The sequence below is a fragment of the Nannospalax galili genome, unplaced genomic scaffold (assembly GCF_000622305.1).
Source record: "Nannospalax galili isolate Female #2095 unplaced genomic scaffold, S.galili_v1.0 scaffold734, whole genome shotgun sequence".
NCBI lineage: Eukaryota > Metazoa > Chordata > Mammalia > Rodentia > Spalacidae > Nannospalax > Nannospalax galili.
In genome coordinates, this window is record NW_008337073.1 from 5196175 (window position 1) to 5222109 (window position 25935).

The following is a 25935-nucleotide window of genomic DNA, read 5'->3' on the forward strand; positions in this document are numbered from 1 at the left end:
CACCAGGCTAGCTGGTGCTGGAACTTCTGGGAATCCTCCTGCCTCTGCCTACATCTCATCTTAGGAGTGTTGGGATTATAGACACACACTGCTGAGTTTGGCCTGATGTTGGTGTGGAGCATCTGAACTTAGGTTCTCATGCTTGTACAGGCAAGTGCTTTACCCACTGAGCCATCTCTCCAGCCCGTAATTTCTTTTTCATTGTAAACTTTAATGTAGATCACATGTACCTCCAAATCAACTATGTTTCTCTGTGCCTCTTATATTTACACCATGGTTGTCAGCTGAAGCAAACATATAAACTGCAAAGCACATGCTACCCCTGTGCACTTGGTAGAGGACAAAGAGAGCCTTGTAACTACTGAAAAATACATTTTTAAAGGCAGTTACATTTTTATCCTTTAATGGCTCTAGAAACTATCAGAGGACCTGCCACATCTTCTTATTAACTTCTTATTTCCCCTTGAGTAGATACAGTCTTGGTACATCAAAAGGATTTGATCTGGAAACCTTATTGTTTAGAGAAGTTTCCACTGGCCATCTAGGATGGAGTCTAGGCCTGGCCTATCTTATGGAAACAGATGTTTGCAGTCTGCTTTCAAAGAGGGTCAGATTAGCTCTCCTTTGTTTGCTTGGAGAACTTCCCCTCATCTTATTAAGAGGGTTAAAGAGCTACCAAGAGGAACCCCCTAGACAAATAGTGCAAATATATAAGAAAATGTTTTCTAGACAGCTATATCTATACTACATGGCTGTAACAATTCTTAGAAATATGACATTTTCTATATTTGCTGATCATTTTTTCAAATATAAAAAAGACAAACAGGGAAAGAACAGTACCTCTCACAATGTTTCACCTACTTACTACTGCAGATCTGACTCTGTATTTTAATCTAGAGTCAAGTCACAAACTGATATGAAGTGGCCAGCCTTCAAACTTGTCCATAGAAGGGTTCATTTGAAAAAGCATAATTGGGCTGGATACAGATTGGATTTCTTACAGCTCTACAATGAGATCCCTCTTCCTATGTTCAAGATTTCCATCCATCAAATCAAGATACCACTGCCTGCAACCATCACAGCCCAGTATGGTCTACCAATTAACCTCAGAGGAGTCCACTTCCTGTCAGCTCTGTTCTAAAAGGCAAGGGTTATTTTTAAGTGATGGTACACCTAAAAACTCCATATTAAGAAAGCACGGTAGAACATGGTTAACTAGATGGTTTATAGAACACCCACTTAGTTTCTTTTTGTTTTTTTCAAAAACAAAGTCATCACAAGATATTGGAAATCACAAAACCACTTAGTAACAGTTCTCTTTGAAAATGTTTGAGGATCAACTCTGATGGTACAAGTACCTTATGTGAAGTCTGACATCAACACAATTCAAATTTCCCTGACATTAATGGGTAATCACTATGATTATAAAATAATCATAAATAGAAATATCACTATGATTGAAAAGATACCAGAAAGAGGTGCATTAGGAAGGTTCAGTTTACTAAGACCAAATTATGCACTATTAATTTGTTAGAAAAAAAAATCAGAATATAGTGAAGCTCTCTGTAGGCCTGGACCTGAATCAACACTTGATAAAATGTCTCTCAGATTTTCACTCATGAAATTAGTTCAAACAGAACTAGATGAAAAGTCACATGGATTCAAAACCAGCTGGAAATCTGAAGTCAAAGGACATAAGAGAGATGAAAGGTAGCACAACTAATTAAAGGAAAGTGTCCTGTAGGGCCCTACAGGGGTGAGTATTTGGTTTAGAATTATTTAACATCTTTATTAATGACAGAGAAGAGGACGGATGTAATCATTGCTGAGATGGACAAGCTGAGCATAGTGGTGGAAATGGAAAAGTGTAAAGGGATATACTAGGGGAAAAGAGGAGCAAAATACAATTCCATCAGTGAATGACAGGAGAGTTCAGTGGAACAAGATGTTGTAGTTGGTGTTTAATTCCCCAGGGAAATATTCCTTCATAGGAGCCCCAAGCACAGGCGCCAGGGAACTTGGGATGCGACTTCCTGTTGGTTCTAGGAACTGTCAATGGTCAGCAGCGCCTCAGGAGGTAGATGGATTTCCAGCAGGGTGGTAAATACATCAGTGCTCTGCTCTGAGAGATGAACACTCTCTTCTCTGATCTGGGAACTAACCCTAAGCTTAGGCTGACACAGCTCAGGGTGGGGCTGTCAAAGTCATTTCCTAAATTTACTCTGGCCCCTGAACCTGAGTAGCTGCACAGAATGGGCCTGAGTGACAGGATGCTGGGACCAGGGAAGGCAGCTTGTACGCTTCTTCCAACTAACTTAACCCTCTGCCACTCAAAACACGACCTCTGCCAAAATTCAACTGAAGAATGAGATCTCTGCTGATCCTCTGTCCTTGGGGCTTCTGCTGCCCATCTGGGCCCTTTCTGCTCTCCTTGACTTGGAAAAGATGCCTGACCTTTCCTGGGGCTCACTCTTTCCTTTGACCTCACCCTGAGCTGCCCTCCTCCTTCATCTTCCATGAATATAAGCCCCCTTCCAGGCTGGGCCAGGCTTATGTATGTGTGGCACGGATGGGCAGACCGTAGTAGTCTAATGCTGAAAAGCCAGGATTATCTTCAAGACAGACCTTTAGCATCAATATTACGTGATTTAATACTTATTTAACTTGGGTCACATAAGACAGGGCAGTGGTTAAAACTTCAAACTCCTGAATCAGCTATCTAAGCTCTTGAATCAGATATCTAAGCTCAATTTTCTTATCTACACTTAGGGTCTAAGCCAAAATTTCCCTGCCTATAAAATGTGTGTAAGAGTCCACTGTGAAGCTTAAATAAACAAGACACTGAACTGACACAAGGGCTCAGGTCAGCCACCACTATTCAAGTTAGCACACTTGACATTCTTTCTAATTATTTTTTCCTGTTGTATACTGTCAACTCTTTCATGACAAAGAATCTTACTTCCTCCAGAACATTTTACAGTTGAAAGCCCCATATGACCACATATTATACTGCCTGACACGTAATATTTGCTCAACAAACATACTCTGAATAGATGAATAAATGAAAAATTGGAAGTTAGTTATACAGTACATAGCACAGTGGTTAGGCCCAGAAGCTACTCCAAAAGGTGTATGTTAATTTCCCTTCTGAAGGCAAGGTTCTTAAAAAAGATATCATCTGTGAGAAATTAAAATGTACAATCCAAAGTGATGGAGGAAGAGAAGAGGAACACAGAAAAGAACAATTTGAATATAAGTTTCTTACGAGCAAGAAACATGAGGTTTTATGGCCCATGTCTGCCCTACAGGGCTAAGAATATTGTGAGGAATAACAAACATGACAATGAATTATAGGTATCACAGTCTTCCCTTAAAGCAGGAAGGTGTAGCTGCCTCTGCCCTTAGCAGGTAAGGGCACCAGATAGAAGATGGTCAGGAAATGGAAGGAAAGGCAGCTGCCCAGCAAGGTGACAGGACCGATGGCCTCATGGTTTCACCTATGAGAGAGAGACAGCAAGACAGAGAGACATTGGCCTTCCTAGCAGATTGCGGTCCTCATTCCAGGTCAGACGAGATTCTGAGCTCCTTTCCCCCATCTGGCTCATGCCTCTCCTTGATTCAGCTCCCTGACAAATGGTGGCACAGGTTCCCAGGTCAGGGTACCCTGGATCAAGTAGGTGTTAGGATCATGAGAGTGCGAGGGCAAGTGTCCTAGTAAGATTGAAGCAGGAACCCTACCTCATAAGTACACAAAGCGATCAAAGCCCACATTTAAAAAGATGTGAACAGCACTCCAGTGCCCCTGAAGAAGTGAGACAACACCCCCAAGAGCTGGCATGTACAGCCCTACACTTGCAGGCTCGGGGTCCTCAACCCTGTATGCTTTCATTTGTTTCCTGCGTCTTCTATTCAGGTCAGCTGAATTACTGAAGTTTTCCTCAAATGAATGCCTTACAACTGCATTTTCACTTTGCTGGTTCCTTTGTTTAGAATGCTCACTCACGTGTCTGTCTTCTTGTGTCTGGATGCTTCTTGGTCCTCAAAGGCGAACTGAAATGCCATCTCCACCAATCAGTCCATCCATCAATCAAAGACTTAACCAACCACATTGATTAAGTGTGTTTAACCTCCAGGCATTAGGCTTAAATAAACAGGAAAGACTAACGCTGGGCCCTGGGTATAGCCAGGCTTTCTTGGAGCACCTATGCTTTCAGGTACTACCTCTATTTTATTTATTTTTTAATCTTATATTACTGTATGTTACCATGCATAAGATTCTTGCTACCAATAGTCATAAAGATACTCAAATCATTTGTGTACTCCACATGGTATCCACATGGTATTCAGTGTGACAGCATCTAACAGATGCTCAGTAAGAACCTGTAGGAAGAATCAACTCCAGCTTAGGATCTCAGGGTCAGGGCCAGTGCCTGCTAGGCATACAGGAAGCACTCAGTACACAGGCAATGTGGGCAGATCCATTCACGAGAAGCTCTCATGGCTTCTCTGCTTGAACCATTGGGTCTGCCATACAAGGTTGACATGAGGACCTACAGTGGAAATCAAAAAGTTTCATATTCCACGTGATAATGAAAGACAGCCGTGTTTCACAGAGCACAGGAAATCCCTCAGTGCCAAGCAGCACTCCATTCCCTACCAAACAAACCTGAGACACTGTTCTGAGTCACATATTTAAAGTAAATGTTTCGGTATCAACAAAATGTCTTTTTCCAAACTTAGAAGGGCAACCCGTAGAGAAGCACTGAAGGCAGATCTGGGCTTTGGATTATTTTCAGACTCGCTCTTCTCTCTTGGTGACACCAGTTTTTAACCACAGTGTCACAGTTTAAAAGGTACAGGAAAGCACCATAGCGGAAGCCAGGATGCTATGACTACATCATCCTTTTCTCTTTAAAATAAAAGAAGTTTAAAAAGTCACTGTCTGGGCTGCTAGTCAGCAATAAAAAAGGAACAAATTATTGATATGTAAAAGATCTTCGATGTCAGGCATAGTGGCCCATACTTTTAATCCCAGCACTTAGAAAAGAGAGGCAAATGGATCTCTGTGAGATAGAGGCCAGCCTGGTTTACACAGTGGTAGCTGGGGCTACCGAGACACCCTATATGAAAAGGAAAAATTGGATGAATTTTCAGAGAATTATATCACATAGTACCCCATTAATATCTATGCTCTTTATGTTTTATGTTCTGGTTAAAAAGAAATATAAGTGTAAAGACCAATCTCCCAAAGGGTACATCTGGATGACTCTATTTACATAAAATTCTTGAAACGTCAAAACTATAGAAATGGAGAAAACAGTAGCAGTTGCCACATGCCAGAGCCCACGGGCAAGAGTAGGAGGAAGTAAGCAGGGTTATAAAAGGGCAGCCTGGGGAGTCCTGTGATGATGGGCATTCTATATTTCGACTTTGAAAATAACCTTCTTGAGATATTGAGTCACATTCTACAAGGTGATACTATTGGAGGAAACGGTGTTAAACTGTCATATAGCATTTTCTTATAAAACAATCTTAAAAACAAGAGTTGGAGGCCTCACACTTCCTGATTTCAAACATACTAAAAAAAAAAACAAGAATGAAACAATACGGTACTAACATAAGACACAGAGCAATGGAAGAGAAGGAATGCCCAGAAATAAGCCCTCACATATGTGCTCAAATGATTTTCAACAAAGATGTTGAGACCACTGAATTGGGGGAAAGGCATTTCAAGCAATGGTGCTGGAAAAACTGAAAATATGAAGGAGAATGACTGGGCCTTATCTTACTCTACAAAAATTAACTCAGAATGTGTCAAAGACATGTAAGTGAAGTAAAACTATAAAACACTTAGCAGAAAATATGAGGTTTAAAGTTTCATGGCATTGGCTCTGCCATCATTTCTTGAGCCTGATCCCCAAAGCACAGGAAACAAAAGAAAAAATAGACAAATTAGAAAAATTGAACTTCATCAAAATTCAAAATTCTATGTATTCTGAAATGTATCTAGTGTTTGCCTAGTACAAAGCCTTGGGATTGAAAACAAGCAGTACACATACCATACACACACACACACACACAAAGTCATAATCAAGAGAGTTGAAAGGTAAACTACACAATGGGAGGAAAATATTTTCAAATGACATATTTGATAAAGAATGAAAAACCTGGTATATATAAAGAAGTCCTAAAACTCAATATAGCAAGTGACCCATTTAAAACAATGGGCAAAGGACTTGAGTAGACATCACTCCAAAGAAGACAACAGTCAGCAAGCATTTGAAAAAGATGTTCAGTGTCACTAGAAGATGCAAGTCTCACATAAGATCACATCTCACATCAGTGAGCTTGGCTATGGTCAAACAGAATAAAAACAACGAAAAAGGTAAGTGTTATAAGAATGTGAGAAACTGAAACCTGGAGTGCTCTTAGTGGAAGCATAAAGCAGTATGGCTACCATGGAAAACAGGGTGGGGATTCTTCAAAACATTAAAAATAGAATTATAGTATGACACAGGAATTTAACTTTTATGTAGAGAGCAAAGGAATCGAACACTGTGGCTCAAAGAGATAGCTCTACCCCCATGTTCATAACAGTATTTGTCGTAATACCTAAATTGTGGAAGCAACCCAAGAGCCCATGGATGGATGAATGGATAAACAAAATGTGATATAAACATATACTAGAATATTATTCAGCCTTAAAAAGGAAAGGAATTCTGACCCATGCAAACTACAACATGGATGAGCCCTAAGGTCACAATAAGTGAAACCAGTCACAAAAAGACAAACACTGTTGGGTTCCACTTATGTGAGTTATATCTTCCACTATGGTGAGTTATATCTTAAAGATAGAAGATAGAATAGTGGTTACCAGGATCTGGAAGGTGGATAAAGGAAGGGTGGGGAGTTACTGAATGAGTATAGAGGTTTAGTTTTGCAAGGTATAAAATATTCTGGAGATTTGCTGCACAACAGTGTGATGGTATACCTAACACTCCTGATCTGTACAGTAAAAACAGTAACAATGGTAAATTTCAGGTTCTGTGTAGTTTACCAAAATTTAAAACAATAACAATGAAACTTAATAAGGAAAACTGCTACTTTCTTCTTAATCCAAGTTCGTGTCACTATATCTTAGTTTTACAAAGAGAATGAGAACAGAAAAACAGCCCCTCACCTAATTAAATCTCAGAGACTCAAAGACAGAGATATTGGCACACCAAGGTTCTCCAATACTTTAATTGACTGCATAATCCATTTGGATTCACAGTTCCTCTACCTGTTACTTAATTCACCTAGAATTACTATCAACTTTTCAGGAACGATTAAAAATGTGCTGCTTATTTACATTGACACTTGACCTTCAATAGCTGCAAATGGACAAGCCAGATTAGTCACAAAATACAAAACTGAGCCTTATTTTATTTCTTCCAACGCTTGTTGTTCTTAATTTGTCTCCTCTGACAGATGTGAAGGATAGTGAGAGCAGGAACTTGTCTTGTTATTTGTCTGTCACCATATGTAGATGCTCAATGAACTTCTGTCAAGTAGGAAAGCCAGCACTTTTCTGTGTCCTAAGTAGAACCATGCATGTCCTTCTCAGAAATATTCCTATATTCTGAGCATGTCCCTTTTCAAACATGGCAGACACGCTGAGCATGGTAGTTAACCATGAAGAAATAAGAGGGATTTTCAAGGAAATTTCATGGAGAAATCACCATTTTTGAAAAGGGGAGAGAAACAGAGTCTATAACTACTCTATTTTAGCACAATAGCAGCTTGATCAACTCTACAAAGTGAAAAACAATTAACCAAGATTAGTTTGCATGCTTTACATGGACCTCTATCCACACACGTCCCCAGAAATGCAACTGTAATATCTTGGAGCTGAGTTCCACTCAGCTGTGTGCTCACTTCCCCCAGTGAGTCACAAAGTCACCTTTAAAATTCTACTTCTACCAGAACAGCATCATTTTTCATAATTACAGAGTTTTAATTTCTTTTATGTGAATGTGAAGCCTTTGATGTATTGAGCCAATTAAGTAAAAGTTGGTTAAAAACTAACAAGTAAAGGGAATTTTGACTGTAAGTAAAATAAGGAATTTTTAAAAAGGAACCCAAGGTAGTAGGAGTTGTCACTGTCATAGAAAGGGGACTTTTTCATTATCAACACAAACGTCAGTTCTGACCTGCAGAGTCTGCTCAGTCCCATTACTCTTCCTCTCCTGGACTCCTCCTCCTCCTGAGGCCTTGGGTGCTTTCTCCACAGCAACATGACAGAGCTCCTGAAATGGACAACATCCTCTAGCTTCAGAACACAAGACAAACACAAACAGACCGGGGGAGGGGGGGGGAGCTGGAGAGATGGCTTAGTGGTTAATCACTCATACTGCTCTATGAACCCAGCTGAGTTCCCAGCACCTATGTTGGGCAATTCCTAGGGGATCAGGTGCCTCAGGCCCTGTACTCACCTGCACAAACCTACACCCAGTCACATACACACGTAAATTTTTTTATTTAAACCAAAACAAAAACATAGTCAGTGTGGGACTGGTTGCATATAGGTATTCAGTTTTGGTTAAACCTTGTAAAATCTCAAATTTCACTTTACCTGGTTTCTCTCATAATCTGATGGGTCGCAGGATGTGAAGGGGTGGATGCACTTTCTCTCACGTTTACACCAAGCACAGTCACTTCTAATACATGCTGGGCATCTGATAACATGGAAAACCAACTTAATTCCTACATTTCAAGGAAAATGTTCATATTCTAGAATTTTCCCTCTGTGATGCTACATATTAAGCATTTACAATAATGATAATGATAATAATAATGATAATGATGATGATGATGATGATAATAATAATAATAATAATAATAATAAAATCCTTGAACAGACTTGGATGGATGAAGAGAAAGGGGACAGTCCTTTAAGGTGGGGGCTAGAGTATGACTCTATGCCCTGCTCTAGGAAGCCTGCAAGTTGATAGACTGTCTTCCCACTTGCAGAGATGTTGCCATGGAGACCTGAAGCTGGGGTCACCTGCTGGTCTGTTGATAACAGGAACCGACTGGAGCTACTTCTGAACCTGGTTCTGCTGTCTACCCTTAGGTAAATCTCCCTAGAGACCATCTTTCACTCCCTGCTGCCATTCGGCAGATCGGCAAGCCCTCACTCACTGGAGCAGCTGCACCGTCACCTACCAGATGTGAGACACGAAGAGTTACCTGGCAGACAGACGGGCTGGGTGCCATTGTTTGCTTTACAATCAAACAAAGGAAAAATTGTGTCTACTAATTAAATAAACTATTGTGCATGGGTGACCAGGGAGCACTTGGAAAGCATTCATTTTAGATCAGAGTTAAGGATGAAATGGTATTAATGAAAGAAAAATTGGGGCTGGTCTGGAAATCTGCCTAAGGGAGGCTAGAGGACGCTTTGGCAGAAGACAGGGGACTCAACAGGGGGAAGGCATGCAGGCTGTAATTTGTACATGCTCCAAGGAATGCTAAAGCATTCTGAGATCCTGACCTACAGAAACTAGTTTCCCTAGGGGAGAAAAAAAAAGAACTCTCCTCCCGGGAGGAACAGGTTTGTGGCCTATGGGCCTCTCTCTCCTCAAGCAGCCTTCCCAATCAGAAGTGTTCCCTACAGAGGTTCTTGCCTTCTGGAGGATCTGGCTCTGAGGACTGGGGCAAGTCACTTCCCTCTACCTGGCCTCTAAAACAGTAATCTATGTAGCGATATTATCTTTAAATTTTTACTAAATTTTAATTTTATTTAAAATTTTTATTTAATTATTAAATTTTCTCTAAGTTTTGGGGTTCTATTTTATTATCTCTACCCTTTCCTACTTGCTGGATTGGAGGCCTTATATAGCAAGGTTTCTATTTTTTCTTCTCTAAATTCATTCTGTTTCTAGACAGCACTGTCTCTAGACTTGTCACCTTTCAAGCACCTCTGTGATATAGATGAGCCCTAATGCAAACTGAATTTCACTTTCCTCATAGAGCTTCCCAGGCCAGGCTCAAAGCAGCTCTCATTTCCTGCCAGCCAATCACAGCCCAGAGTGAAAAACAGATCTCTAATAGTACAGCTCCCTGGTGTTCTCTGTCCCAGCTTCCAACTAGAAGTGTCTTCTCTGCCTTAGGAGACAGGAGGGAGCTATGACCCTAATTCAAGAAGGTACATAGCTGAATGGGGTCAACAGGTAACAGCGGCTGGGTAGCTCAGTGGCAGAGTACTTCCTTGACATGCTCAAGGCCCTGGGTTCAATTCCCAGCACCATAGAAATTAGAGTAGACTGAACATACTCTTTGGCAAGGGAGACTTCATCTTATCTGACTCCACCTAGTCTCACACTCAGATCTTTGTGCTCTGCCCAAATTCCCAAAGCCATTTGCATCATGGGAGGACCTAGCAGTGCCCCTTATTTTGTCCTTACTTCAGGTTGCTCTCGATCTGGGGAGAATGCATTTCCCTGCTGATAGGGACACCTAGGTGCATGTTCTTGCCTTGCTGCTCCAGTTTTCTTGTTACGGCTTGAATGAGTGAGCTAAGCTTATTACCTCAGTGGCTCTCCTAGCTCCCATTAGGCCATGCTCCAAAAGGCACTTTGGAAAGTTCTAGTCCACAAAAGAGTTCTTTAGGAAATTGAGGAGTAAAACAAATAAATTAAAAGCAATGAGAGATCATTTAAATTTCAAATCAAATCTTACTCTCTTAATGATGCGCAGTTGGTAAAGTTGAATCTTTCTGATAAATTCCAGGAAGAAGAGGAGAACGTCACATTGATAACCAAGACATCTGGAGGGAAGGGAGGAAAAAAGTCCTTCACCGTGGATTCCTGCTACTGTCAAGCATAGCTGGGGATGCAAAAATAAATATTTCTGCCTTCTCTGCATAGACGGCATGAGTGTGCCAGCTGTTCACCAACATTTCAATCAGTGTGCGGCTCCTTCCCCATGGGCCATTCACGTTGTGCACAGCACAAGCCTTCAAACAGACTGAGCCCGACTCTAGCTCCAAGGCTCCCACAGATAATCACCAGGAAAAGCCATTTTACAGCCCATTTACATCCCATGCTCTCACTGGGATCACTATCTCAGCTTGTAATTGGCTAAGGCATGAGAATAAAACAAGTCACCGAGCAAGAAGTGCCTAGAATATGGAAGCCAAGCCAGCGTGTTGGAAAGGAAATCTTGTACCTTCAGAAAAAAATCCATGTTCCGCAAATATTTACCTGGTAAACCCTAAAGTGTACTACCCTGGGGTAAGGATCTATGATTTTCTTGGAGTCAGCTGTCATGAAATGAAAGTTTTCTGGTTTATTTTTGAAAAATCTTACCCATTGGTTAGAAGACATGAAAAGAATAAAGTCTATTTTATTATCTCTACCCTTTCCTACTTGCTGGATTGGAGGCCTTATATAGCAAGGTTTCTATTTTTTCTTCTCTAAATTCATTCTGTTTCTAGACAGCACTGTCTCTAGACTTGTCACCTTTCAAGCACCTCTGTGATATAGATGAGCCCTAATGCAAACTGAATTTCACTTTCCTCATAGAGCTTCCCAGGCCAGGCTCAAAGCAGCTCTCATTTCCTGCCAGCCAATCACAGCCCAGAGTGAAAAACAGATCTCTAATAGTACAGCTCCCTGGTGTTCTCTGTCCCAGCTTCCAACTAGAAGTGTCTTCTCTGCCTTAGGAGACAGGAGGGAGCTATGACCCTAATTCAAGAAGGTACATAGCTGAATGGGGTCAACAGGTAACAGCGGCTGGGTAGCTCAGTGGCAGAGTACTTCCTTGACATGCTCAAGGCCCTGGGTTCAATTCCCAGCACCATAGAAATTAGAGTAGACTGAACATACTCTTTGGCAAGGGAGACTTCATCTTATCTGACTCCACCTAGTCTCACACTCAGATCTTTGTGCTCTGCCCAAATTCCCAAAGCCATTTGCATCATGGGAGGACCTAGCAGTGCCCCTTATTTTGTCCTTACTTCAGGTTGCTCTCGATCTGGGGAGAATGCATTTCCCTGCTGATAGGGACACCTAGGTGCATGTTCTTGCCTTGCTGCTCCAGTTTTCTTGTTACGGCTTGAATGAGTGAGCTAAGCTTATTACCTCAGCGGCTCTCCTAGCTCCCATTAGGCCATGCTCCAAAAGGCACTTTGGAAAGTTCTAGTCCACAAAAGAGTTCTTTAGGAAATTGAGGAGTAAAACAAATAAATTAAAAGCAATGAGAGATCATTTAAATTTCAAATCAAATCTTACTCTCTTAATGATGCGCAGTTGGTAAAGTTGAATCTTTCTGATAAATTCCAGGAAGAAGAGGAGAACGTCACATTGATAACCAAGACATCTGGAGGGAAGGGAGGAAAAAAGTCCTTCACCGTGGATTCCTGCTACTGTCAAGCATAGCTGGGGATGCAAAAATAAATATTTCTGCCTTCTCTGCATAGACGGCATGAGTGTGCCAGCTGTTCACCAACATTTCAATCAGTGTGCGGCTCCTTCCCCATGGGCCATTCACGTTGTGCACAGCACAAGCCTTCAAACAGACTGAGCCCGACTCTAGCTCCAAGGCTCCCACAGATAATCACCAGGAAAAGCCATTTTACAGCCCATTTACATCCCATGCTCTCACTGGGATCACTATCTCAGCTTGTAATTGGCTAAGGCATGAGAATAAAACAAGTCACCGAGCAAGAAGTGCCTAGAATATGGAAGCCAAGCCAGCGTGTTGGAAAGGAAATCTTGTACCTTCAGAAAAAAATCCATGTTCCGCAAATATTTACCTGGTAAACCCTAAAGTGTACTACCCTGGGGTAAGGATCTATGATTTTCTTGGAGTCAGCTGTCATGAAATGAAAGTTTTCTGGTTTATTTTTGAAAAATCTTACCCATTGGTTAGAAGACATGAAAAGAATAAAGTGAGGGTGAAAACTATGCTGTCAGCATCAGAGAAACGCTGTTTCCCGTCTCTTCTTAAACATTGATGCGACACAAACCTGGCTATCAGAATCCCAAGAAATTGGGAAATTCAGAGCTTGGCAGACCTAAGGTGGGCCCAGGATCCAGTGGATTATAACACCTCCACCTAATGAGTATATGGACTGATGTTTGGGTACCATGGCCCAGCAGCACCTTCTAAGTTCTGTTATATCCAAGCACCACTTCTAATAAGGACCAATTAACATCTTATTTATTGGAATTCATGGGGACTAGTACACCGTACTTTTTAAATTAAACTCTAGACACTGTAAGAAGTTGGCTTGGTCTGACTTTGTTAACACCCCTAAGTTTCTTCCTGAAGTTTTATTAGCGTGTGATTTACAAAGACAAAAGCCTTCTTCCAGAGGCGCTTCTCTCCATCAGTAGGATTCACTCCACTAGCTAGAATTCCACATCACATTCTGCTCACAGGAAGTGGGCCTATGTGAAACGATAATCTTTTGTTCTAAAGACAAGGAGGTCTGGAGGGTGACATGACCTCTCGGCAGAGCATCAGAACAGATACTTGATGAATGTTAGTGGAATTAACACATGGACACTAAGCACTGAGGGACTCCTAGAGAAAGTACATTTCCATAGAATTGACAAGTATCCAGGGAAGATGCCCACAGAGGGTCAGTCAGACTTTGCCGGGCATCAACTATGCACAACAGATTGGCAATATCACAAGGAAATTCATATTCATGATCTCTCGTCAGGAAGCACTTATAGTTCTGAAAGAGGTAAAATACCCAAGGTAAAGACGACAAGCAGTCAAGGGTGCACCATATGAATAGTTTGAGCTCTATGTAGTATTTGGGTGCAAGATAGTATCCCTGTGGAGAACAAAGGGAGTGGTAGAATGACAGGGAAGGTCAGAATCGAAACTAGCAAGGCTTTATGTGAGAGATGACTATTCCCAAGCGCTTCAAATGATAAGGGAAACGAGACTTGGCAGAGGTGAGGACAGACAAAGAAGGCCATAGAGCCAGGCATGGTGGCTCATATCTGTAATCCCAGCACTCAGGAGGCTGAGGCAGAATTGGTAGAGAGACCTGTCTACACACACAGACACAGACACAGACACACAGACACACACAGACACACACACACACACACACACAAACACACACACACGAAACAGATTAAGTTTTGGCAATAGCTTTGGCTGGATGAGCACAAGAGATGGGAAATAAACTTGTTTGCCTGTTCAAGAACATCCAAGTCATTCAGCCAAGGGTAGGAGAAGGGTTGGGAGCAATTATTGGAGGCTCCAATGCAACCAATAATCTTTACAAGTGAAATACAAATACTTGAGATTGACTTGTAAAGCAAGATCTGCATTTTTAATGGCCCAAATTAACCAGAAATGCATTTCAAAGGCTGCACCATCCAGACAAGGTGGAAAACAGGTAATCTTCCAAGTACCTCAGACCAACATGGCCATCATGAACCCAATGGCTTCATATACTGAGTTCCCTCTTGAAAGGTGAAGGATCAATTGAGTGCTGTGTTTTGAATGCTGGTGTGCCCTCAAAATTTGTATTTTGGAATTCAGTACCCGATTTCATAGTAATATGAAGTGGGGCCTTTGGGAAGTGGTTAAATCATTAGGGCTCCACCCTCAAGAATGGTATTAGTGTTCTTGTAAGAGAGGGTTAAGGGAGCGGCCTTGCCCCTTAGGTAACCAAGCACCATCTATGAAGCAGAGAGTAAGCCTTCACCACATATCAAATCTTGTGATACTTTCATCCTGGATTCCTCAGCCTCCAGAGCTATAATAAGCAGTAAGTTTCTATTGTCTATAAGTCACCCAGTATTTTGTTATAGCAGCAGGAGTGAACTAAGACATTGCATAACTCCAGCACTTACCAAACAACTCACCCAGCTCTAATATGATCACTGCCCATTCTAGAAGGCCTTCACCATCATCTTAACTCTTTCAAGTCTTTCCCATTTAACAGACTCATGAATCCTCTATTGAACCTTCTAAGTATCTCTGTCCCTTCATCTCCATTTGCCTCTAACTCTTGCTCTCACACTCTTTCTCACCTGGACCACTACAATGGTTTTTCTACCAGTTAATCTTTAAGAACTCAAGACTTTCATCTCTGCCTTTTTCACTCATTTTTCACCAAAAATGCACTGATTATAAATGGACACTTTGAGCCAGCCACTGTGCTAGGCAAAGCAGTGAAGATATCTTTGTAAAGTCCCTGCCCCACAGGGCTTAATCTTATTTCAGTGGGAGAGATAGATAGTACACAATTGTGACTTTCTGTAATATGAATCTGACTATGCCAACCTGCAGCTTAGACACACCAGTGTCTCATCACAGCTTCTGAGATGCAGCCCCAGAGTCACAGTGCTTTCTATAGTCCCCTGGCTCCTTTCTTCAGTGTCTCATCACAGCTTCTGAGATGCAGCCCCAGAGTCACAGTGCTTTCTATGGTCCCCTGGCTCCTTTCTTCAGTGTCTAGTTTCCAGCTGCCCCTACGTCACTGGCCTTGCCCATATAGAGCCGCTTTTGGTTCTTCAGTCAACATGGGGTGTCTGGCAAGAATACTGTTCCTCCTCCTCTCCGGCTTAACTCTGCTCATCCTCTAGCTTATCAGTTACTCAGGAAGCTATCTTGGCCCACCCCAGGTGCCTCTGGTGCTCTAAGTTCCCTACTTTATACATTACATTGTACCCCTACATTTACACACTTTATTGTACTCCTACATTCATACCCTACATTCATATACTATAATGTAATCATAATAGGATATAAAGATTCTGAACAAGGGTCAGCTCAATCTGTTTTCATCCCTATATCTCTAGAACCTAGCACAATGCACACAGATATTCAAAAAATACTGCCTGAATGAATTAATGAGTGAATGAATGAATGAATGAACTTAAGCCAACAGAGCACTCATTATAATGTTTTCTCATCTCACCCAGGGTTGTTCTGATCTCTGAATTATCTGGGTCACTTGAGTAGAGTCAGCCTAATAGTATCTGGTCTTACTAAGCTCTCCTTTCTAATGCACCCTCCTCTGTCTCTCTCCAGTCAGAACTGAGAGTGGGATGTTAAGAGTCAACAAATGAAGTAGAGCAGAGGTGAAGATCTGGGAGGGAACCAGAGGGAGTGGGAGAGGCAGTACAGGAACTATCCAGACTCCCAGTGACTGAACTCAGGAGGTGCTCTTGCTTCTTGACTTTATAACAAAGCCCAGAGGAGTCCACATACTGTAGCTTGGTCTGGTAGGGATGTTACAGGTGCAGGTCCAGTTCAGCTGACTTTTCCCCTGGCAGAGCAGCTTGTTGGTGTCCATATTCTTCACCGTGCACTCCAAGGGTCTTGCAGAGACGCTTCCCACCATGGTCACTGTGGTCTGTGTAGGGGAGAAACACATTGTTGCATCTGTATCACTGTCATCCCTCCTAGAGCCTTATGGGAAATCACCCTTTGACATGCCATGGGAAGGAAGTTTTCTGAAGAACTGGTGTAGAGAAATAGATGTTTTACTGGCTATTTAATTTGCTCTTTTGTGAACTGCATATTCCTAGTCTTTGACTATATTTCTGCTTTGTGTGTTTTTCTTATCAATTTTTAAGAGCTCGCTGCACAATGTAGATATTAATCCTTATCTGTCATATTTCTGACACTTATTTTCTTATAATCTACTGTTTGTCTTGAACTTTTGTTTGTAGAATCTCTTACCCTTACATAACATCTTTCCATGTGATCGAATATAGGGTTTCTTGTTTTGACTATAAAGTGCTTCCCAAACTCTGGCTTACAGACAAGCATAAAATTGTCCCACCATCTTAACTGCTTTCTTTTTAAAACATATCTTTAATCCATCTGGAATTTATTTCTATATATATGAGACAAGAGTCCAATTTTATTTTTATCCAGATGGTTAATTAGCTATATCCTATCCATCACTAAAAAACAACAAACAAAAAAAACCTCTCCTATTCCTATTGAACCAAAATATCACTTTTATAATATTTGATAACATATTTGAAAACTATTTCTTAAATTCTGCTCTGTTTCAAAAATCTATTGATCTACTTCTATCCCAATGTTGCCAAGTTTTATCCGCCATGGCTTTAAATACCTTTCACATCTGATAAGGCAAATATCTACTTATTTATCTTTATTTTCATAGGAATTTCTAGACATTATTCATCTATATGAGCTTAAAAATTATCTTGTTCAAAGGATGTTGGGGAGATTGTGAGTCTAACTGAAATTATAGCAAATGTACACATTCATTTTAGAACAAACCACATATCTTTATTATTAAGCATTTCTATCCAAACACAGGATTTTATTTTCATTTGTATCTCTTTGGTCCAAGGTTTACTTAAGAGGAGGTCCCTTGGTCTTCCAGGTGTTAAGACACATTTGACACTGTTTATTACTTCTATGAATGCTATTAGATTTTAATGACTCAATCTCCTTTTTTTTTTTTCTTTTGTCTTTTTGAGACAGGGTCTCCCTGTAGCCCCAGCTGTCCTGGAACTCACTATGTAGCCCCGGCTGGCCTTGAACTCACAGAGATCTGCCTGCCTCTGCCTCCCAAGTGCTGGGATTGAAGGCGTGTGCCACCATGCCTGGCATGACTCAATCTCCTTTTAAAATTAGCTAAGGTCTGGCTACATGATGACACTGCAGGAAGAGGGTTTGTGAGTGTATGTGGCTGTGTGGAGGTATACATGCAGATTCAGGACACAAAAAGAAAATCTTGAAATTTCAAAGTCATAAAGCAGATACCTAAAGAAACAAGGCAGCTAGTTCTTTCCTGTTGAGAAAGGAAATTATAAGGATTAAATGCTAGCAGTGGATGCACTGGCATTGGGTACAGGAGCAGACCTGGTAGGAGGGCGGGCTAAGAATGGGAAGCGGGGTTGGAAAAGAGGTAGCCTGCCACCTGTGATGAGAGCATGATCTGGACAGCTTAGGGTCATCCCTGCTCTTGTTCTCCTAACCTCTGCTCTGACTTTCTGCACTGCCACCCATGTCTCTGCTCCTTCCCTTGGGCCTCTAATAGCATGCTGAGTCTACACCATAATCTTTCCATTTTCCAGAAACTTCTGTTTCCAGGCCATGGAATCATGCTTGGGGAAAGTATGTTCTTTCAGTCCAACTTCATTTGAACTGAAGTCTAATCATTCATGGAAACATTTCCCCACCTCTCTCTGGTACTTTGGATTGAATCTAGGGCAAGCTAGGCAAGCACTTTACCACTGAGCTACATCTTCCTTCCTTTTTTTTTTTTTTTTTTTTTTTTTTTAATTTTGATAGAGTCTCACTAAGCTGCCAAGCTGGCTTTAAACTTGTGATCCTTTTCCTTCAGCCTTCTGAGTCACTGGGATTATAGGTATGGACCGCCACCCAGCTCTAGAAGACTGAAGAGTAGGAAAGGACTCCAAGCCACTCCTACTTGCTCATCTTCACAGGTGGCTGAACTCTCAGTCCTGCTAACTTCTTCAACCCAGTTTCCATCTGCGGGACAATGTGTTATATTTTCTACATGCATTTCTCCCATGAATTCCTTGTTCAAGCATTTAAAAAGAGTATCAGATTTTTTTAATCCTATTTTCATCAACTCTTTTAATTTCCCCCCAATTCCTTCCAATTCTTATGTATATAATTTTTATGTAACCATAACCATCCCATTTAAAAAATAAACAACAAGCTCCTAAAATAGCCAAATGCTGCACAAGGCACTTAATAACCAGCAAACTAAACAGCCATAGTCCTTGCCCTTTAAGAACTTATAGACTATGGGGCTGGAGGGATTGCTCCATGTTTAAAAGTACTTGCTGTTCTTTCAGAGGGCCTGGGTTCAATTCCCAGCATCCTCATGGTAGTTCACAACAGTCTATAACTCTAGTTCCAGGCAATTTGATGCCTTCTTCTGGCCTCTTTAGGCATCAGGCATTTCTGTGGTTCATACACTTACATACATGCAGGCAAAACACTTGTACGCATAAAAAAATTAAGAGTTTAAAGACTAGTAGAAAGACAGATATTTTACTAGACTGGCAGGCCTAATGGCATCAAGAGATTACTGAGATATGACAAGAGATGGGGCTAGGACAGAACATTGAAATCGAAAGAATTGGAGCTTCTAGAACAGTTTAGAGGTAGAATGGACAGGATGCGGATATGAGATTCTGGTGAGAAAAGGGATGGATACCAGTGATACCAAATGCTGAGATGGGACTCACTGAGGGAGTAGAAGATTGTGACTAGAAGATTAAGATTGCAATTCATGGTATATCTCAAGTTCAAGATACTTGTATGGCATCAAGAGGATATGCCAAGAAGAAGCTGAAGGTAAGAGGGACAATCTATACTTGAGGCAAAGGAGATATGAACATACAGATGATATATAAAGTTATAGGCATGGATAAGGTTGCATGAGAAAAAGTGGAGGAAGAAGAAAGAGCCCAGACTGGGCCTTGCATAGCTGCACTATTTAGAGTCAAGGAGAGGAGCTTTTCCAGCAAGAAAGTCTAGGGCATGAGGAAGAGGAGAAAGTAGAGATGTATCATGGAAGGGGAGGCATCAAGAATGCTGCTAATCAGGACTAGAGATGGCTCAGTGCTTAAGAGCACCTGCTGTGCAATAATGAAGACCAGAGTTTGGATCTCAGCACACATATAAAAAGCTGGGTGTCAGGGATGGAGAGATGACACAATGGTCTGTAACTCTAGTTCTAGGGGAATCCATCACCCTCTTCTGACCTCCACAGGCATGGCACAATATGGGTGTATTTACAAACATGCAGGCAATACACTCCTACACATAAAATAAAAATGTTTTAAAAATATAAAAAGCTGGGTGTACATCTCTAAGTGAAGTGGAGAGAGGAGGATTGCTAGAGTTTGCTGGCTTCCCATCTGAGTCAAGAAAATGTGAGTTCTAGGTTCAGGAAGATACCCTACCTCAAAGGAACAGGTGGAGAGTGATAGAGGAGGACACCTGATCTCTCTTTTGGCCTCTGGGCATGCATACCCATACCCCCTACACGCACATTAAACAAATAAATAAATATTTTTAAAAGAATGCTGTCAAACAGCCAAGTTAGATAAGGTCTTTAGGATGACTATGTGGAGGTCAGGAGTGACCTTAGCAAGAACAGGTTCAAGGGAACAGTATGCAGAAGACAGCTGGAGTTCATCCGAAAACAGGAGACAGTAGTCTCTGGTGCAGTAGGAGGAGCACACAGCCAGGAAGCCAAAGTATTTTTGTGTGATTCTGGGTTCCAGGTGAGTGTGGTTAAAAAGTTGAAGCTTTGGCTTCATAAGTCCAATATGAGAATCCTTACCAGGGTTCTTGGCTCTTTCTTGAAAACAGCTGGCTGAAAAGGGAGTGATGACACAATGGGCCAGATGGACACAGGGGTGGTTGAAGTGTCAATTAGACTGCAACAAACATGGTATCAAAGAACTCATTTCTATACAACAGTCCATCATAGTGACATATAAGTACCTTATTTTACTTTTCTCCTTATTACCAGTTTGGTTATTTACAGGTTTCTGATTCTCTAAATGCTACTGTAATAGTGTCTTTGTGCTTAGGATTCTATGTTTGGAATTAGTGATTTAAACAAACTGCATATATTTATTACTTTTGAAACATACTGCCAAATTGCTTTCCAAAAGGGTTGTGCTAATTGGTATCACTAACACTGGGTGTTAGCATAACTTATTATCGCTTTAATTTGTATTTATTTCATAACTAGTGAGGTTGAACATATTTCCATATTTATATCTACATTTCTGAATCTGTTTTTATGAGAATATGTGATTTTGCCCTCTTGCTTTTTGGTATCTTAATATTTGTCTTTTCCCTTTTTATCCTAGCATTATTATCTTAGAAGATTTTTCTCTATAGCAATTATTTGTCTGAAGTATTTGCTTTAGTTAACTCTTGTTTTTCCTTGTATAGATCATTTTTTCCCAGTGTTGGGGACACACATTTGAGCCCATTTTCTGTGAGTTTTCCTATGACTCTATTTCCTTTTATTTTCTAATATCTGATATTTAAATTTCTTATATTCATTTCTGAGTTGTAGTCTATGGCTCTGTATCATTATTTTAAAATTAAAACGTGGACTGAATTATTGTTGCTAGACATTCAACAATATACACATACTATATAAACATAAAACATATATTTCTGTAATAATGTGTTTGTTTTCAATCAAATGAAGAATACCTAAATAAATACGTAAATAAACTTTAAAAAATATATTTTAAATATTCTCAATCAGTTCATATTATTCTAGATTAATACATTATTAAAGAAAATGCCTACTCAAATCACTAAAGTAAAATTTGAAAATCTAGGAAAATAAGTTGGAGAAAAAGTAAGAAGTAGCTTTTCCTGATCTCTTTCCACCAAGGAACATGGAATGTTTCTGAATATGTTAGAGACATTTTTCCTACCTTCTGGGTAGATATCCTGTATGTTTACTTATACTTATGCTTTTAACTGATAAGGTTCCACTATGATGAATTATAAATAGGCTCAATAGACCACTGTTCTGCTATTCAATTACTATAAGAAAAAAATGGCTTATGACAAGCTGTTGCAAAACCAAAAATCACTATTTTGGTAGCCCTTGCCAACAAATGTCTCTTAGTAAAAGTGATTTTGAAAAATGTGGTATGTGCTTCTGAAACTTGTCCCTGAATATCTCTATTGCTTTTATGGAGGGGATTTTCTTTTATGAATGGAAGCTAAAAATTTCTTTACCTGGGGCTGGAGAGATGGCTCAGGGTTAAGAGCATTGGCTGCTCTTGCAAAGGACCCAGGCTTGGTTTCCAACACCCATATGGTGGCCAAGAACTTTTTGGAACCCCAGTTCCAGGGTATCCAATACACTCTTCTGACCTCTGTGAGCATTGCAGGTACACAGTACACTTACACACATGCAGGCAAAATACTCATATGCATAAAATAAAATTTAAATGAATCAAAAAAATTGTTTACTTGACACACAGTATGGTTATTGATATTTGAGTATTCATTGAATATTTGCAATTAGATTTGTTCATTTTAATAATTTTTGTTATCATTTTTTAATTTAGGCAGTGCAAGAAATCAGGCCCAGGACTTTGCATATGTTAATAAGGATGTGCTTTATCACCAAGTTACACCCTGAAATCCTAGAACAACTGTTAAAGTGAACATATTTAGGTTTAGGTTTTGAACACATGCAACAACTTAGGATAAGCAAATAGTAACATTTTCTCTATTCCATTCCAAATTATTTATATTAGTTGCTTCTTGTATAATTATTGCACAAGATAGAACTTTAACAATATTGACAATCAGTGTTCATGGAATTTCTTGTTTGAGTTTTGATTTGTAGAAGGGTCTCTCTACCTTCTCTCTTTTAGGAGGCAAGTGAGAGATGCTTTCTACTCATATATCTGTTATATTTTTATTAGTGTGAACCTTTTTTTTTTTTTTTTTTTTTTTTTTTTTTTTTGTCTTTTTGAGACAGGGTCTCCCTATAGCCCCAGCTGTCCTGGAACTCACTATGTAGACCAGGCTGGCCTTGAACTCACAGAGATCCACCTGCCTCTGCCTCCCAAGTGCTAGGATTAAAGGCGTGTTGCCACTACACCCCGAAGTATGAACCATTTTTACTGAATGTTAAATCTCTATAGATATACAAGCATGTGTGATACAATGATGGGATCGTGTCTACTTAACAACACAGGCTCAGCTTCCACTTGCTTCTGCTTTCGTCATGTCTGCCCTTCCTTCTTCATTACATCAGTCATTCAACTGGGGGAACCACACTTACAACCATATATGAATTCCTCCATACTGTTCTCCATGTTCAGGCAATCCCATAGAGACATGTGCACAAACAGGCACATTTATGGTCAACATCAGTCCACGCACTGCACAATGTTCTGTTCTGCGTCTTGCTGTTTTTGCTCACCAAAACCCCAGAGGGATCCCTTCTAGACTAACTGGAACTGTTCTCGGTTTTATTTTTTAATATGAATTCCACAGTGAAGATAAAGATACACTATTCTCTAGTTGTTGTTTATTTGTTGTTGTTGTTGTTGTTGGTTTTGCTTTTGAATCGGGGTCTCCCTATAGTCCCATGGAACTTGCTATATAGACCAGGCTGACCTGGATCTCACAGAGACCTGCCCGCCTCTGCCTCCTGAGTGCTGGCTTAAAAGGGTGCACCACCATGCATGGCTTCTAGTTGTTTTATGTAAAGAAACAATGCTTCTTGTGAACAAAGTTTCTGCAGTATATGAAGTTTTTTTTTTTTTTTTCTGTACCTGCAAAGGTACTAGAATGTTACTGGGTATAGGATGGGCGGGGAGCAAATGCTCTGACACAAGCTAATAGATTGAAGTGGGGAACAACTGTAGAATGCCATCTCTATAGATCAGGACCAGGTATTATTTAAACAATGACCAGAAACTTATATACATCACAGATGGCTATTAAAGGAAGGAATATCATGAAATAATGTGATCAAGGGAAGTCATGGGGATATGGCTATGTAGTAGAACGCTTGACCAACATATGAAAGATTGTAATTAATGAGAGGGAGGGCATAGTGACAGAGGGAGGCAGAGAGTCAGATTTCTTATCAATGCAATTAAAAGAATCAGTACAGAGCTGGGGTATGGCTCATTGGTGGAGTGTTTGCCTCTAGCATGCATAAGACCTGAGGTTAATTCCTGGCACTACCAAAAAAGGGAATCAATCCAAAGGTAGCTTCAAAGAATAACTTCAGTGAAATTACTAAATTCTAAGGCCATTGAGATACTTAAAGTGGATAAAGGAGCTTACTACAAGCCTACCAACTTCAGTGATCCCTAGGACTCACACAGTATAAGAAGAGAAATGACTCTGCTAGCAGATGTCTGCTGGCTACATGTGTGCTGTGGCATGCATGTGTGCACCACACATACACAATAAATAAATAAATAAATTAATTAAGTAAATAAATAAATAAAAAGTAAATAAATAAATAAGTAAATAAATAAATAAATGCAAAGAAAAAAAATGAATTCTTATCTCTAAGCCGGGGACAGTGAGGTAATAGCTGTGTGGGAAGACTACGAGGACGAGCGGTAAGCCACAAGGGGGATTCAGCGTGGGGAAGAAAGCACCAGTGGTTGTTTGGGTATAAGTTGCTTTGTTTTGTTTAAGAAAAGGCTCACTATGTAAACCTGGCTTGGCCTGGAACTCATTATATAAACCATGCTTGCCTCAAACTCACAGAGATCCTGCCTCTACCTCTTGAGTGATGAGGTTACAGGTATGGGTCACCACACCCAGCTGGATCAAAGCTTTTTTTTTAATGTTCCAGATGAGATATAAATGATGATTAAGTTATACTAGTGAACCCCTAGATAGGAAGCAAATTATATAAGCAGCACTTATAAGGTAATTTCCCCCACTACATAGGACTAAAATAGTGACTTTGACTGGTTTTTCTTATGACAAAGGAAAAAGTTTGTACAATCTTAACCACTTATCAGAGTCTTGAGTATATTTTAAAAAATCCTGATACTTTTTTTTTTTTTTTTTTTTAAGATAGGGTATCATTATGTAGCCCTGCCTGGCCTGGAACTTGCTATGTAGATCATACTGGCCTCGAACGCACAGAGATCCTCCTGCCTCTGCCTCCTGGTGTGCTAGGATTAAATGTATGTTGCTACCATGCCCTAACACTTTCTACTATTTTCTATTACTATCAAAGTCAGTTGTTTCTCAGACTAGTAAGGGAAAAATTTGGTCATCCTTAAGAGTGGTTGGCTGAGCTTTCTTTATACTGAATCTGATCCCACTGACTCAGAACTAGTAGAGGTTTGTCTGGAGTTTTAGAAATCACCTTCATCCCAGAAGACAGCAGAAAGTGACAACCACCAAATAACTTTAAATCCATGAGTTCTGATCAGCCATGACTCGAAAGCTTGGTTCTTTTACTTCTTTTATTATTTACCACTCATTAAATGTTCTGTCTCTCCTTTATTAAATGTTAAATCATCTTAAGTGGTATGGTTCTTGCTATTTGAAATGGCAAAGTGTAAGAAAAGAGAACCCGGCCCATTTCCTTGTTAATGTGGCATTCAAATAAAACAGTGAGCTCAACAGACAGGTCAACTGGCTGCTGATGGGAAGTCTGTACAATTATTCATAACACAAGAGTCACAATTAGGGAGAAAATGTCTCCTTACAGCACCATGAAAAGAATTCTATTCTCCTTCAGGGGAGGGTGGGTATGTGCATCAGGAAATGCTTGAATGTGTTCATTGCTCAGGAGCCCACTGGCTGGACCCGCCTGCAATAGTTGTCACTTATTTGTTAGGCCTAATGCTTGAGGCTATTATGGTCACAGGACAGTTGTTAGAAGCCTGAACATAACAGTATAAAAACACATCAAACAAAACAAAACCTTACAATTCAGTCACATTTCAGGAATCTGGATAACCAGAAATCTGAACTTATTTTTCTCTATTTTGTTTATTTTTATTTTATGTGTATGAGTGTTATGCCTGCATGTATGTTAAGTGCACCTGTGTTGTGCACTGTGGAGGACAGAAGACAGTGTTGGATTCCCCAGAACTGGAGTTATGGATACTTATTAGCTGCCATGTGGATTCTGGGATTGGAACCCAGGTCTTCCGTAAGAACAGCCAGTGCACTTAGCCTCTGAGCCATCTCTCCAGCCCCCATTTTTCTCTATTCTAAAAATCAAGATGTTTCTCTACTACATCAAAATCCGTCTTCTCTTTAATTTCAACTACTGAGAGTCATCTTTAGCTCATCAAGATGACAGACTCCATGAGGGCAGACTCCACGATGTAGCTGGCTTTCCTGGCAGATGAATGGCATCTGGCAGGATTCATTAACAGAATGAATGGACTGCTATAACTAATC

At 40.4% G+C, this 25935-nt stretch overlaps 1 protein-coding gene across 1 annotated transcript in view; it reads right to left on the minus strand.

The window, feature by feature from the left end:
- The window catches only part of Plxnc1 (plexin C1), a 162803-nt gene that overhangs the window by 79656 nt on the left and 57212 nt on the right, over window positions 1-25935 (minus strand). The window contains exons 6-9 of the mRNA XM_008832087.3: window positions 16231-16375; window positions 12276-12363; window positions 8615-8717; window positions 8193-8288 (exon numbers count right to left, since the gene is read on the minus strand). Of these exons, the coding sequence (XP_008830309.1) occupies window positions 8193-8288; window positions 8615-8717; window positions 12276-12363; window positions 16231-16375 (432 nt within the window). The remainder of the gene's footprint in view (window positions 1-8192; window positions 8289-8614; window positions 8718-12275; window positions 12364-16230; window positions 16376-25935) is intronic.